Raw genomic sequence first — 15,318 nt, forward strand, 5'->3', positions numbered from 1 at the left:
ATATATATATATATACGACAGCCTTTTCAAGGCATTTGAGAAGGAAGGAGTGGTAGTTTTTGGATTATGTTCAGCTTCGGCAGCTTTACCTATGCTAAAATATACAATGACTGAGGAAGCCTAGTGACGAGTCCATAGCAACCAGTGTTGAATTTGTTGTTACCTTAGTATTTGAAGTAATGCAGTAATGCAGGAAGTGTGCATTTAGTTTCCATGCTTATTGTGTTTCCACAACAACGTTAGTGAGTAAGGGCGTTTTCACACATACCTCATTTGGTCCGGACTTTTGGACTTTTCAGTTTGATCCAAACCAAAATTACAGGTGTGAAACCTCCCCCGGATCACGGTATGATTTTGGTCCGATAAAAAGAGGTGGTCTCGGTTCGTTTATAGTGTGAAAACTTTCGGACCAAATACAAGAAGCTCTGGCAGGCTCTCCTCGTGTTACAAGACCGGGGAAGCTCCTTTTTAAGGAATAGCTCGGTGCTTATGTGTACCGTACGTGAGAGAGGGTAACGGTGTCAGCGCTCAGAGCAGACAGCTGTCGGCTATCAGAGCAGAGAATACATCAGCAGTTTATTTGTTAAGTGGAAAATGTACAGGGTAGGTTTCAGTTTGTCTCTGAATAAATGCTCCAGGAAGAAAGTTCCCGTGTCTTGCTTCTCAACATCACAACGAAACAAAAAAAAGCTGCAGCAGTAGGGGAGATCAGCAGTCAGTAGGAGAGAGCAGCAGTCAGGAGAGAGCAGCAGTCAGTAGGAGAGAGCAGCAGTCAGTAGGAGAGATCAGCAGTCAGTAGGGGAGATCAGCAGTCAGTAGGAGAGATCAGCAGTCAGTAGGGGAGATCAGCAGTCAGTAGGAGAGATCAGCAGTCAGTAGGAGAGATCAGCAGTCAGTAGGAGAGAGCAGCAGTCAGTAGGAGAGATCAGCAGTCAGTAGGAGAGATCAGCAGTCAGTAGGAGAGAGCAGCAGTCAGTAGGAGAGATCAGCAGTCAGTAGTAGAGAGTAGCAGTAAGTAGGAGAGAGTAGCAGTCAGTAGGAGAGAGTAGCAGTCAGTAGGAGAGATCAGCAGTCAGTAGGGGAGATCAGCAGTCAGTAGGAGAGAGCAGCAGTCAGTAGGAGAGAGCAGCAGTCAGTAGGAGAGAGCAGCAGTCAGTAAGAGAGATCAGCAGTCAGTAGTAGAGAGTAGCAGTAAGTAGGAGAGAGCAGCAGTCAGTAGGAGAGAGTAGCAGTCAGTAGGAGAGAGCAGCAGTCAGTAGGAGAGAGCAGCAGTCAGTAGGAGAGATCAGCAGTCAGTAGGAGAGAGCAGCAGTCAGTAGGAGAGAGCAGCAGTCAGTAGGAGAGATCAGCAGTCAGTAGGGGAGATCAGCAGTCAGTAGGAGAGAGCAGCAGTCAGTAGGAGAGAGCAGCAGTCAGTAGGAGAGATCAGCAGTCAGTAGGGGAGATCAGCAGTCAGTAGGAGAGAGCAGCAGTCAGTAGGAGAGAGCAGCAGTCAGTAGGAGAGAGCAGCAGTCAGTAAGAGAGATCAGCAGTCAGTTGAAAAGACTCCGACACAGAGAGAGGATATGAGAGGACGAGGAAGCCCGTCTACAGACCAATCAGATCGAAGTATCTGGAGAAGCAGCTCCCGTATGTGATGACGACAGGACGTAGGTTTGTCACGTATAGATCTTTAGTGCGCTTGCACAACTGCAGTGTGAAACCAAAACTTACCGGATCAAATGTATACAATGTAACAAAAACATGAACCTTGGTCCGGACCTTGGTTTGGCCTTTCAGGTGTGAAAACGCCCTTTATCTATTTGCTGCATTTTGGCTGCTGTCTGTAGATTCCTTCATGCTCAACTTCGGATGTTTCATATGCAGATGTTTTAACAGCGGCCATGTTGTGTATAGTTTAGGGTCCTCGCCACCACGAGACAAATCAGCATAGAACCGATTGAACATGTAGCTAGACTTGAATGGCCTTCTTTTGACTGAAAGTACTGCCAAACAACTTTTTCTGCTCACCAGTTCCATTTCCACTTCCTCTCAGCCTACTGCATTGAACGCTCCACCTACACAAACACCTTCCCGTAATCAACGGCGCCGTCATTACTGCGACCAGCGTAGCGCGTGGAGTGCAAGCGCAGGGTTCAGTTCGATGGAAAAAAATTCTAGAAACCAAACCCCGTCAAAAAGCCCAATATTCGTCCGAATCCGAATCCTGGATTCAGTGCATCCCTAACAGGAACACCTAGTGGCAGTGAGACTGGGATTGACACAATAAATAAATGAAATTTGCAGCAGTGGAAAAGAGGTAGAATACGTCCTAGATGACAAAGCCTAGAGAGCTGAGTGTGCTCTATTTAAGAAGTGTATTTTGCTATATTTTAGAAACACTGGGGTTTAAACATGCCAGAAAAAAAGACCTGCTGTGAATAACATTTTTCTGTCTATTGATTCATTGTTCTAGCAAGACTTTTTTTTTTGTAGCAGTGGATGCTTTATTGCAGTGGATGCAGATTTAAGAAGCTTGGAGGAACATTTGTTGTGTCCCAGATCCTCTTAACCCCTCCGAACTGAATACAGGATTTATAGGTAGTCATTGTTCACTGGTCAGTGTATTTCATGAAGTAGATCATTGTAAGATGTAAACAATGTGAGCCAGGTTTAAGACCCACTGCTTGTTAGAGGTGTTACCGAACTATGGATGACATACTATAAGTTAACCTAACTATCTACATTGATTGCTAGTTTCTAATCACATGTTGAAATTAAGTTTCATGGAACTTTTTTTCTGTATTCTTTTTCACTTAACTTGTATGCTTGTAATCAAAACCCTGATACAATAAACTATAAACTAAGAGGTGACTAGCTGTGAATGGGAAACGGATGTAGACATACATAAGTGTATGTACATAAGCAAAGTGTTCTTGCAATATGAGGCACAAATGAGATGTAACCATTTTTCATAATTAGTATAAGTGATCTGAAAAAACTGACAAAATATAAACTTCAAACATCGATAAGAAATAGCTCGGACACACAACAGCTTATTTTTTTTAGTGTTTAATGTTCCTTTAATGTTTCTGTACTTTAAGAATGGAAATGTGTTAATGGAAGATGATCATAAGCACATACAGTATATGGTCCCAACAGCTCTAAACAGCTGTGGTACTAATTTCCCTTTTCAGCTCCTGTTTGATCCTCAGAGTAAGGCTGATTTCATGAACTGAAAAGAGAAAAAAATAATAATTATTGCATGTTATAACACATGGACACTGGAAAAAAAATAGGTAAATGTGTTTATTTTTTATAACTGGAGGAGGCTCCTAGAGTCCCTGATATGAACATTCACTGGCCTCTGTCTGTCATAATAACCACCTGTCAGTTACTACCAATCAGTTTGGAGCATTGTTGAGCTCGTTAACGCGCAGCCAATTTTGTGCAGCTAAAGATACCGTTCATTTGGAGTTCAAAGAAGCTGCTTGTTGCTGTCCTGCGTGCATGCAGCTATTTGTAAGTGCCTTTGTAAGTCTTTCTATTAGTTATTGTATGTTTTATTATCTCAGTGTTTCCTCTTTGTTGATTTTGTAGTGGCGGCCCGCCACGCCAACATTTCTGCCGCCACGGTATGAGAAATAGGGCAGACGCACAATGTACTGTAGTCGCGGTTGCCTTTCAAATGATCCTGCCTGTTGGAAAGCCTGTCCATGCCCCCCGCAGGAGGACGGCGATACTGCAGTCTAATGTCGGTTGAGTGAGCGGCAGCGGACTTTTCTTCATTCTGTCTGGTTTGTGCGTTCGTGAGGCAAACGTGAGTATTGTACATGCGGAGTTTGTTGCATTTCACCATGCAGGACAAATATATCTGTAGAGTTTAACTATTTAGAAGAGAAGTTATGGCAGGAGTTGTCATGAAAGCCTTATTTTCCTTTTTCCACGGCACGCTCGGTAGAGTCTACTCGGCTAATAATCGCCGTTAATATGTGATAACGCCGGTTTATACCACACTCTGTGTGTGCTCTGACTGTTTATATGTTAAAGGTCCGATGTGTAGGAGTTTCTCCCATGTAGCGTTGAGATCATATATCGCAATCAACCCTCTCGCACCACGCAGTTCAAAGTACGTATTACAGCTACGGTAGCCTTCACGCTTCAAAAAGCCGGTCTCTTGTTCTTTTCAATCTCTTTTTTTCTTCTTCAGGGCGAAGAAGTTGAATTTTGGATTTTGAATACGTATGGTCCTCCATGTTTCCTTCTTCAAACTTGCCGGGGCCGGGAAGCTACGATACTCATTAGCAGCATAAGCAGCACCTGGGAGTTTATCATGTGACAGCGAAGACGCGAAAGGCGGAGCAGTATGTCCTGTATGTCCCTTACTGGCTAACGTATTTCAAGATGGCTGGGTAACTGGGATGGCGTCTACCCCAGTTCATGCGAACGCAAATGTAAAATTTCAAGCCAAAAGGAATACTTGGAATTGATGATGGTGGTAAATATTCATGAAAAAGGACAAGGTTGTGAACACAGATTTTGATAATGAACAACTAAAGGGGGTTGTTGTTGGGACAGACCTGCCCCCACTGCTAAAAAAAATCCTAAAGGAAGTTTTTGGAAGTCCAATGTTTATTCCATTACAAACATATACATTGCAAACTATTTCTTTTCAGAAGTTAGGTGAGACTATTGTACTTAAAATATTTATCTTTGTAGGTTCACATGCAGGTAAATAAACAGAATTTGGGCCATATGACAGGATTATTGAAAACATTTACACTCACCTGCTTGAAAGAGAAGCTGGCGACTTGGCAATCACACGGCAAATTCAGCAGATGAGCCTGGAAACGATCTGAGACAGGAAGCAAATTTAAAACCTGAACTTGAATTGAATTTCACACAAAACGAACACAAGGAGTGTAACATTAATGTACAGTCTGAATAATTTCATAACAAAAATAGTGCGATGAGGACACCCTGCTGTGTCTTGTTTGCTGTGCGAGTTACCGGATGCTCTGCTGAGTCTGCAGCTTGATCGTTATGCTGCGTTCCAGACACAGTTTTTAGCCCGTAAGTTACGACTTCAAGCCACGACTCACGACTTGGTAGCCTTCCAGGCAAAGTCACGACAAACCTTTCTAGCTAGCGTTTGCTAGTGGCTACCTAACGTTGACGTTAGCTAGCACTAGCTGATACTAGCGATTTCTAGTCGGCGACATATTTTGGGCTTCATTTAATAAACATAACCTGTAGTAGTACACAATCGTATGTGTATTGTTTTGATAACAATGTGCGGAATTACTTTACGTCGCCTATTTGTGTCTATTTATTTCTATTTCTCACATTAATCAGCGACGTCTGTACAGCATCAACAGGGGTCGCCATTGTTGTTTATGTGTGTGTGACGTCAAAAACTGTAACTGGGAGTACAACCATCTGGTACCAGTTCATGGGTAGTAAGTTACGGTTTGACTGGTGTTCCAGGGCGCTTTCACAGGGAGAAGGTTGTGAAAACACAAAGTTACGGGTTGCCTGGAACGCAGCATCAGTGTAACCTGAAACACTTGAGTGTTCTCAGGTTATTTAAGCCTGGCAGTGCAGCGCTGATCTCTCTGCACACGTACACTGCGAAAAAGTTCTCAAATCTTTTACTTAAAAGCAACAATACTACAGTGTAAAAATACTGTTACAAGTAAAAGTCCTGCATTTAAAAATATAAACATATTGGCATCGAAATTCATTTAAAGTAAAAAGTACTCCATTTGCAGCTCAAGCGTGTCCAAACGTTTCACTTTTGGTACTGTACATTAGGCCTCTTTCATTGGATTATGATTATTATAGATTAATGTAATATATACTGTACAATCATTTCATTCATTCAACCTTTATTTATAATCGAAAGATCACTGAAGGGCAGCCCTCATTTACAATGACACTGAGTAACAAAGACAAAGAAAACGACACAAAAGAAAGGAACACCATCCTAAGAGAGATGGATACACACAGAAAGACACTAAAACTTGCTGAAACAATTTGATAAACCGATGTACAGCAATTACAAGTACAAGTTTGTAGGTCCAAAATATATATATATACTGCTCGGTAGCTTGCGAGTGTTATTGATATAATACCATCATTTATTTATTTTGTACTACTAATCTGAATCTGCAAAGTAACTATAGCATAGTAAAAGTTAAACGTAGAAGGTACAACATTTGCCTCTGAATTGTTGTGGAGTGGAAGTATAAAGTAGCAGAAAATGGGAATACTAAAGTAAAATACAAGTATCTCAAAATTGTACTCAATTAGTATGTAGTGTGGAACTGTTACTCAGTTAAATTTGGTTTCCATTACCTCTGAGGATATGAAGTTTTGTCACAACGGCCACAAACTCATCGTAGTCGATCCCATCCTTGGAGTTGTGCTCGTACCACAGAACTCTGAAGGTTTCATCATCTAAATTGAAATCTACAAGACGAAGACAAGACATAAAAAGCAAATGGAACCAGGCCGATTGACTGATTTTGTTTTTCTAATAACTAGAGAAGCTTTTAGGCTGAATTAAAGAAACAATGTATTACTCCGGCCAGACAGAATCTTTTTCATTTGGGTTTGCGTGACGGAGGGTGGGCTCCTCCTCTCGTAGCTCTCCACGTACTCCCTCCTGGTAGCAGCCACGTAGTGCTCCAGTTTGAAGACCTCCACCACATCCAGGTCTCCAGTCTTGTCCGCCTGAGAGTGCTGGTTAACGAATTTAAATGGATTGAAGACGTATAGCTCAACACCTTATTGCATAATGGCTCCTATTACAGCCAAATGAAGAATTCAAAAATCACATATTGCATCCAGGGCATTCAGAACCAGTGTATGTCTTAACTAAATGTGGCTGTAAATACTCAGCAGATTAACAGAACCAGCAGTTGCAATGGATACATCCATGAGAGTCAACAGGAGGCGGGCCGTCTTGAGACTCAGGGCTGTATTGGAGAAAATAAATATGCTCATGAGTTTAAAATGGACCATTTATATGGCATTTTCAGGTTCATACTTGTGTTTTGTGATTCTACTAGAACATGTTTACATGCTTTAATAAAAAAATTAAAAAAACTTTATTTGTCTCATACTGCCCATGGCTACTGCACCTGTATTCACCCTCTGTATCAGACGCTCTGTTGAACTCTTTAAGCTCTAAAAGCCCACTCTGCTCCGATTGGTCAGCGCATGTCTGCGAGTCTCTGAAATCTCCGCTGTTGTTTCACTCCGAAGCGTGAAGGACGTTTTATGGTCGTGCGTAGAATCGATAGCGTACCCCCGCAGACCCTACGCCGTAGCCTGACGTGCACCTCTCAAAAAATGTAACTACGTGACGCACGGCGCAGCGAATGGCTTGATAGCATTCCATTTCTCCCCCGACTCGTTTCCTGGTTCTCCTTCTCCATAAACAACATGAAATCAAGGAGAGGGTTAACTTCTCCTGCTAAAGGTGTCCTACCGTGGTCAGAAAGAACAGGGGAGTCACTTTGTTTCTCTCACTATGACTCTAGAGTCGGTACTCGCACCGAAGCTAATCACTGTCACTCTCTCACTTCTCCCTCGCTCTACCACACACTCCCCACACACACACACGCCGGCTCGACGCACACACCAGCGCACAAGTATAAACACCAGGCCACCATAACCAGTAATGTTTCAGGGGTAATGTGACCCGGAATTGGGGCGAGTTTAACAACATTGGAAGCCAAGCTTACATCTTTTATTGCCGGTAGCATGCAGCTACATGAGACAATGTTAACATCACAGTAGCTTAAAAGAACACTCCAGTCCTGCCTACCTAGAGCAGATGACCAATCATAGAAGGCCGAAGAAGGCTGGTTCGGTTTAACGTGACACCAAGCCCAGAGTACGTTTAACATCCAACATAATGACATTATAGATATGACAGGAAATACAGAAAAGCATAATAGTTCCACTTTAAAAACCTCACATTCAGATGATTATGTAGTGTTGTTAAAATGAGTTGAAAATAAACTGACATTTGCCACGAACAGAGTAGCCACCGGCGTTCAGCTTAGCAAGGACACCTTCAGCATTCAGCATCTGTTGGAAACAAGGACAGATGTTAGATGATCATCTTCACACAATTTAAATACAGTAAGTGCTATGTATTCCGCTTTATCACACAAAGGGATTTCTTTCCCCAAAACATTTTACGTGCTCCAAAACTAATATTTCTGCGGCTAGTCTTTAGCAGTCTTAAGCAAAGTTTTTAGTGTCAATTAAAGGTACCACGTGTTTACGACCACTAAGAACAATGTTTTTACCAGAGGGTTCCTGTGAAGTTTGCATCGTTCAAGCACACGATGCAATACACAATCCTGCAGCAGGTTTCACGCTTTTCTGCTGATCGACAATCAAAGCCAATCAAACTCTTACATTTTCCTTCAATGTAATGTAAAAATCATAGTTTGCCATTTAAAAGTGCCCTGTGGAGTTTAAACAAACCAGCTTTCTGTTTCCATTCAGTGCTGAGGTCTAACAAACATGTCGAATGCATTGTCCTCCTCAAACACTTCCACAATACTTTTTTTAGGTCTTTCGTTTAAAGGTGCACTATGAGTTCCTGCATGATGTCACTTCTGTTGACGTTCCAAGTAAATACCAAACAAAACAGAGCAAGCTCGCCCCTCCCCCCATGTTTCCGTAACTGTCATGACTAACTGACTGTCACAACCCCCACCCCTTCCCATCTTGTCGGTGATTGGCTGGAACGTGGTTTGTTATATTTTGGTGCACAGCCTGTGCCCCTAGTGTTTGTTTGACGTTTACGACCCCTGTGCTGTCTCCAGAGACTGGGCTTTTTCACGGTGTATTCAGGGGGCAGGCAGCTAGTGTTTTAAGGAGAGATGCCTACAATGAGACAAAAATGAAATCGCACTGAAACCATGCAGGAACTCATAGTGCACCTTTAAACTTTAAAAGCTGCATTGTTTACATCCTTGTTTACTTTCTAGCAGTCTTCTTCATTGCCTTTGCTGCATGTCTTGGTGCATTATTGCTGCCTGTCCATCAGTAAAACAGTGTGAAACCTTTGGAATACAGGAATATGTATTGCTTCCTATAGCGCTACTCAGGCCCCCAGGAAGTGGGCCAGGCTTTGAGAGCTTTGGAGCAAATTAAACATAGCGGCCAAACAGTGGAATTACAACTCCCGATCCGTCAGGTGATGTCCTCTGGCCCAAAAAGACTTTTTCCCATTAATCTTACATGGCGAAAGAAAATTCTGTAAATTTGTGGATACATTTCTTTGAGTGTCACAACCCCCACAAAATTACTATCAGAAGTAATACCGTGGCAATGTACATTTGAAAAAATACGGATGTTATATTTTAGAAGTAGAAGACACTTACATCAGGCCTTCTGTCTTCCTGTAAAAGAAAAGAAAGAAGTCATGTAAAGATAGATAAGCAGAGAGGAATACAATAGAAAATACAGTTTCCATTATCACACTGAACTCTTCTGATTCCTTTCTCATCAACAAGGTGTCCAGTACTTACTGATATACACATTTCCTCTGGGAATAAGTTGCACTGCAGCTCGTCCGGCCAGGAAAGGCCAAAGCTGTTCATCAGACCCTCGCAGCCTTGTCTGGCCCTCTCGCAGAAGGACCTGCAGGGCCGCTGCACTTCCCCCGCCACGCACTGGGGGGCGTACACCGTACAAACAAACAGCCGGATGTCCACCGAGCACATAGTCTGCACCATCGAGTTGAAAAAGGACATCTTCACCACCGCGTCCCTCTGGCTTGTGTGTCCCAGAAGATTAGGAGTGATGGTCTGGTTGTAGGAGAGGCCCTGGCACATCGGTATGGTGATCGGCTCACAGAACCCCCCGCTGCTGCCCACCCCGTACTGGAACAAGAAACAAGTGCACACTGACGTTGCGTCCAAAATCGCAGACTCTGCACTACATACTCAACATGTAAACTATTGTTCAACATACTTTTGTGTAAATAAACAGTAGTGTGTGTATCTTTTCCACAGACAGTTAAATAAATGGACACAGGGACGCCATAGACTTCCACAGAGACCAGTGAAGTCTATTAGAAACATTTTTCCGGTGAGCACTGAGCTTGACAACGTAAATGTGACGTGAGCAACCCGTCACATACCGAAGTATTTCCAATCCATCAAAACGTTGCTTAAATATTTTGTTCCGATGCTTTCATGGACTCTCTATGGGCTTCTCCCTTGATTGTATGCCTCCACGTCCCCCCCGATAGCCTGCGAGCTTCTCCTGTACTATACGGTAATTCCTCTACTGTGCGACAGAAAGTCACGTTGTTATGACACAATCGTGAACCTATTTTTACAAAAGCGTCTGCTACGGAGCCAAAACGTGAGGTACAAGGTAATGGAGCCTTTTATACATTGTCGTGTTTCTTTAGAAATAAACAATGGACAAATAAAGTCCTTAAACGCTTCAGATGTAAAGTTATTCGCTGTCAAAGTGACGGCAAAATGAATGGGAGTCAATGGGATGCTAACGGCGGGTGATGGCTTGTTAGCCTCAGATTCTCCCCATAGGAGGTACGTTTTCCGGATGCTCGCTTACCCCCTTGATCTTTTCAGACGCACTAAGCTGTAATTTACAACGTCACTTCCTGAGTCTTCTTGCCATTGAAGAAGCGTAACCATGGTAAACCCCTGCCGACCTCGGCTCTAGCGGGACCGCCAGATAACGCTTAAATTACTGAAAGAGGTGAATAACTAGATTCAGAGATTAAAGTCAGTATTCTGCTAGAATACAACAAATTGCTTGTTGAATTTAATACAAATGATGGGAAATCATTTCCAACATTCTTTTACTGAACAAATTAAACAATGAATAGAATATTAAAAGGCACCACTACAAAAAGAATGATAGTTACAGTTTAATGTGGAGTTTTGGCGATATGTCGCAGCTTTTTTGCGATGTTTGTTGCGCCAGTTGATACGTGATTACGATAAAAAACACAATATATTGTGCAGCCCTATCCTGAAGCAGACAAGAGTTTACAGTGTCTTTAATTCTGTTGCTTCTTTTTAAACCTTACAAGGTGTTTCACAGGTGCACGGAAAATACAGTGCAATTTAAAAAAAAAAGGGGATGGCCACACCTAAAGAAAACAATATCAAAAGAAAAACATATCATCACTTCCCCAATGGCTTTGAAATCCATAAAGATCTGTTCATCTTGACACAAGTAAAAATAAGCAGACTTACGTGCTCACAGGACTCTGTGGTAAATGCTTCACACCTGAGGGCTTCTGGCCACCGGAAGCCAAACTTGTTCATCAGGGACTCGCAGCCGTACCTGGCCTTCTCGCAGAGCGTTCTGCAGGGAGGCCGAGGTGTTCCTGACACACACTCGGGAGTGTAGACGGAGCACAAGAAAGGCTTCAGGTGAGGGGAGCACTCCACTTTTACAAGCGGATAAAACTGATGTATTTCCATGCCTGCATCCTCCTGAGATTTGTGGCCCAGAGCGTTGGGCAGGACGGTCTCAGTGTACGGCAGGCCTACGCAGAGAGGAACGCTGATTGGCTCGCAGGTTGCAAAGGACGTGTGAGTAAAACTCATGTCTTGACTCTGGAAGAGCAGAAACATAAATCAGTGAATTCAGTCAAGCGTCTTTTAAAAAAAATTCAACTTGAAGGTATCTACGTAAGAGTGACAAGACACATGTACCCTAACCGTAACCCCTAACCCTAACTCTAACCCTAATTTGTCATGACAAAAACCGAATGACACTTACTAAAAGAAGCGTTATGTCATAAACTTTAATGACTTGTTTATGATGTTTATGACACGTTCACCCGAACCGTAACCCCTAACCCTAACTCTAACCCTAATTTATCATGACAAAAACCGAATGACACTTACTAAAAGAAGCGTTATGTCATAAACGTTTATGACTTGTTGATGATGTTTATGACACGTTCATGACAGTGTCATGTCACTCTTATGTAGATACCTTCAAGTAAAGTGTAACCGAAACTTGCAAGTTATTTTGCTTGGCGTTATGTCACACGAGAGCGCATGTGAGCAGACATTGTAAACATTCGGGGGCCTGCCCAAGTAAAGAAAGAGCAGACTTACCTTATCGCAGGACTCTGTGGTAAATGCTTCACACCTGAGGGCTTCTGGCCACCGGAAGCCAAACTTGTTCATCAGGGACTCGCAGCCGGACCTGGCCTTCTCGCAGAGCGTTCTGCAGGGAGGCCGAGGTGTTCCTGACACACACTTAGGAGTGTAGACGGAGCACAAGAAAGGCTTCAGCTCAGAGGAGCAGCCCACTTGTATAATTGGACTAAACGTCTGTAACATCAGGCTGGCTTCCTCCTGGCTCGTGTGGCCCAGGAGGTTGGGCAGGACCGTCTCCGTGTACGGCATGTCCATGCAGAGAGGGACGCTGATGGCCTGACATGCTGCAGGAGAGGTTGGAGCTACCCTGGTGTCTTGACCCTGGAGGAACAGAACGTAAATCAGTGACATCTAAAATAAACAATACTCTTGATTCTGTCGTTTCCACCAACCCGTTTCCCTTTTTTGCATGGTGCCAAAAAAACAAACATTTTCTGTGCACAAATGGGATCCTATGTACAAGTTTGTACAGTACAGGCCAACAGTTTGGACACACCTTCTCATTCAATGCATTTCCTTTATTTTCATGACTTTTTACATTGTAGATTCTCACTGAACGCATCAAAAATATGAATGAACACATATGGAATTATGTACTTAACAAAAAAGTGTGAAATAACTGAAAACATGTCTTATATTTTAGCTTCTTCAAAGTAGCCACCCTTTGCTTTTTTTGATAACTCTGCAAACCCTTGGTGTTCTCTCAATGAGCTTCATGAGGTAGTCACCTGAAATGGTTTTACCTTCACAGGTGTGCTTTGTCAGGGTTAATTAGTGGAATTATTTCCCTTATTAATAAAAAAGCAAAGGGTGGCAACTTTGAATAATCTAAAATATAAGACATGTTTTCAGTTATTTCACACTTTTTTGTTAAGTACATAATTCCAGTCATGAAAATAAAAAGGAAACGCATTGAATGAGAAGGTGTGTCCAAACTTTTGGCCTGTACTGTATATACAGAAGTGAATATGTACACAAAAATAAGCATTCACATACATACACAAGTAAACAAACAGCTCTACAAGGATTGTAAACAGTAATTATCAGTGCATTGACTGTTGTGCGTTACACATGGCTAAAAATAATTGTTGTGTTCTGCTGTTCTTGTTTCTTGTTTGTAAAACAGAGAAAACTATAAATAAAATATATTAGCTGGATATATATATATATATATATATAAAAACTAACCTGCACACAGTTGGACTCTGGTAGAGTTTCACATCGGAGCCTGGTGGGCCAGACCAGCCTCTTGGCTCTGAGGGCAGAATCGCAGTCCGTCTTCACCTTCTCACACAGAGCCCGGCACGGCTTCATCCTGCTGTTGTCCTCCGAGCCGCACTCGGGCACGACGACGCGGCACATGAGCACGGCTACGTGCGGCGAGCAAGCCGTCTCCACAATCTGACCCGTCTGCTGCAGGTTGAAGCCTAGCGCTCCAGTGGGATGCTGGGTGGTGGTGTATCCCACACCCTGACAAAAGCTGGCCGTCACTGGCTTGCAGTTCGCCCTGTTGCTGCTTTGTGCCCGGAGACAGTGGGGAGAGAGCAGCAGACCCAGAACCACCAAGACCAAATGCTCCATGTTCTCTCGGTAATGTCTAAAAACTGGCCCGTGCTGTATGGAACAAATGCTTCTGGAGGTTGGAGACCAGTGTGCGTCTCTGCTGCTGTGCTCAGGGAGGTGGAGTACGAGTCCACGAATGGAGTCTCTACAAACGAGGCGCTGACTTAGGAGCACTGCTAAGGTCACATATCAATAAGGTGCTCAACACTAAAAGAGAGCTAAACTGGTCTCAGAGCAGCAGCCCTATTCTGAGAACCAAGGGCTTTTAAAAGAAGCTCAACATCTGGTTGTGATTGTGTGCTTTCTGTGTAGCCGGGGGGGGTGGGATAAGAATTAGTTGCATAAAGTCTGGCACAATAAACCTGAGTTCTTTCAATGGAAAGTATTTCAACACTTAAAGAGTTAACGTGATTTTTAAACGGCATCTTCAGTTCTCTGGAGCTCTGATTTCCGTAAATAAAAAAATGAGTTCCAGCATTGCACGCCCACCGTGTGGCATCATGTTGTTTTACCGTAAACAGGATGAGTTGATTCTCTCACTCAATCCGACAGCAGTGAGAGAGAGAGACAGAGACAGAGAGAGAGAGAAAGAGAGAGAGAGAGAGAGAACGGGGCTGGCTTTCTGGCTAAGAGAGACCTTGTCCTCCTAAAGTTGTTTTGAGCACGCCTGATGTTTGCCTGAAAGCATGAGACTTTTATAGAGATAAAAACGCTTCAACCGTGTAAATAAAATGAATGCATTTAATGAAAGACATCTGAATAGGGACACAGTGTGGTTGTCTGTTGCATAAACCAGTGGTTCCCAAACCTTTTCCACATCAAGGAGTCCTGAACTGAAGATTTAGTTCCAGGTTTTCCTGTCTGATGGGATTTTTGCTAACAGAAAGTGTATGATACCTATGACCAAAAATAGTCCTACATTCTGTTGTGTTACGTACGGTTGGAATTATAGTGGAAATGAGTGATTCCCTCTTTAGTTGGACACCTGGAACCCTCTCAAGGACTTTGGAAGCCACTGGCCTAAACAACATAGTATTTCCTATTCAATCAGGTACAATGGTTTCAGAAACAATATTCAGGATTTTTAGCGATGCTAGTTGTGTGGCGGTAGAGATGGGGATGTAGTCCGTCGGTTGGTACGTGAAGCCAACACTTCCAGATTCCAGCCGTTTGTTTTATTTGGTTCGTGCCAAATTTCATGACACACACTCAAAAACATGAACTTTTGAGATAAAAAACGTTTATGGAAGCAGAACTGAGTGTCCACTTTGGTTCAGCGACATGCTTAAGAGCTTTAGGGCCCTATCTTGCACCCGGTGCGGCGCAAAGCCCGATGCATTTTATTATTTTAAAGGTGCCCTGCCACACGTATTTCATAAATTTGTGGTAATGTGTGCATTTTTTGTGGAAAAAATGCCTTAGTTACCTTGTTTCAAGCCATTCTAGTTTGGTATAGAAAGCCTACAGGAAGACTCTCCTCGATTTGTGCCAGTTCTCATTAATATTCAACGAGCTAAGCTGTTTGAATCTGATTGGCTAACAGCTAGCCAATGAGAGCCTGGCTATCAGCATCCTTTACCCAGCGCAACTG

The 15,318-nt window shown here is 43.0% G+C and overlaps 1 protein-coding gene across 2 annotated transcripts; it reads right to left on the reverse strand.

Moving 5' to 3' along the window:
• Window positions 1-3,035: 3,035 nt before the first annotated feature.
• LOC114557839 (uncharacterized) lies at window positions 3,036-15,059 on the reverse strand. Of its 2 annotated transcripts, XM_028581517.1 has the most exons (11): window positions 13,353-15,059; window positions 12,120-12,485; window positions 11,244-11,609; window positions 9,537-9,890; window positions 9,390-9,407; window positions 8,016-8,079; window positions 6,916-6,959; window positions 6,564-6,714; window positions 6,337-6,450; window positions 4,767-4,834; window positions 3,036-3,214 (listed from the first exon to the last, which is right to left on the reverse strand). In XM_028581517.1, exons 1-11 carry the CDS (start codon window positions 13,743-13,745, stop codon window positions 3,191-3,193), a joined length of 1,962 nt encoding a protein of 653 aa, XP_028437318.1. In that variant the 5' UTR covers window positions 13,746-15,059; the 3' UTR covers window positions 3,036-3,190. The 2 variants fall into 2 exon arrangements, with proteins under 2 accessions (XP_028437318.1, XP_028437316.1); XM_028581515.1 differs by lacking the exon at window positions 3,036-3,214 and having other exon boundaries at window positions 4,575-4,834.
• Between the last annotated feature and the right edge of the window lie 259 nt (window positions 15,060-15,318).

Source organism: Perca flavescens, chromosome 6, assembly GCF_004354835.1.
Source record: "Perca flavescens isolate YP-PL-M2 chromosome 6, PFLA_1.0, whole genome shotgun sequence".
NCBI classification, from domain to species: domain Eukaryota; kingdom Metazoa; phylum Chordata; class Actinopteri; order Perciformes; family Percidae; genus Perca; species Perca flavescens.

Excerpts from the sequence above, each read along its gene's own strand:
- LOC114557839 (XM_028581515.1), bottom strand. The coding sequence starts at position 13,745 with ATGGAGCATTTGGTCTTGGTGGTTCTGGGTCTGCTGCTCTCTCCCCAC. Across the intron at positions 12,486-13,352 it reads CAGAGTCCAACTGTGTGCAG|GGTCAAGACACCAGGGTAGC; the intron begins GTTAGTTTTTAT and ends CTGTTCCTCCAG. Across the intron at positions 6,960-8,015 it reads CTACTCTGTTCGTGGCAAAT|CCCTGAGTCTCAAGACGGCC; the intron begins GTCAGTTTATTT and ends TCTCCAATACAG.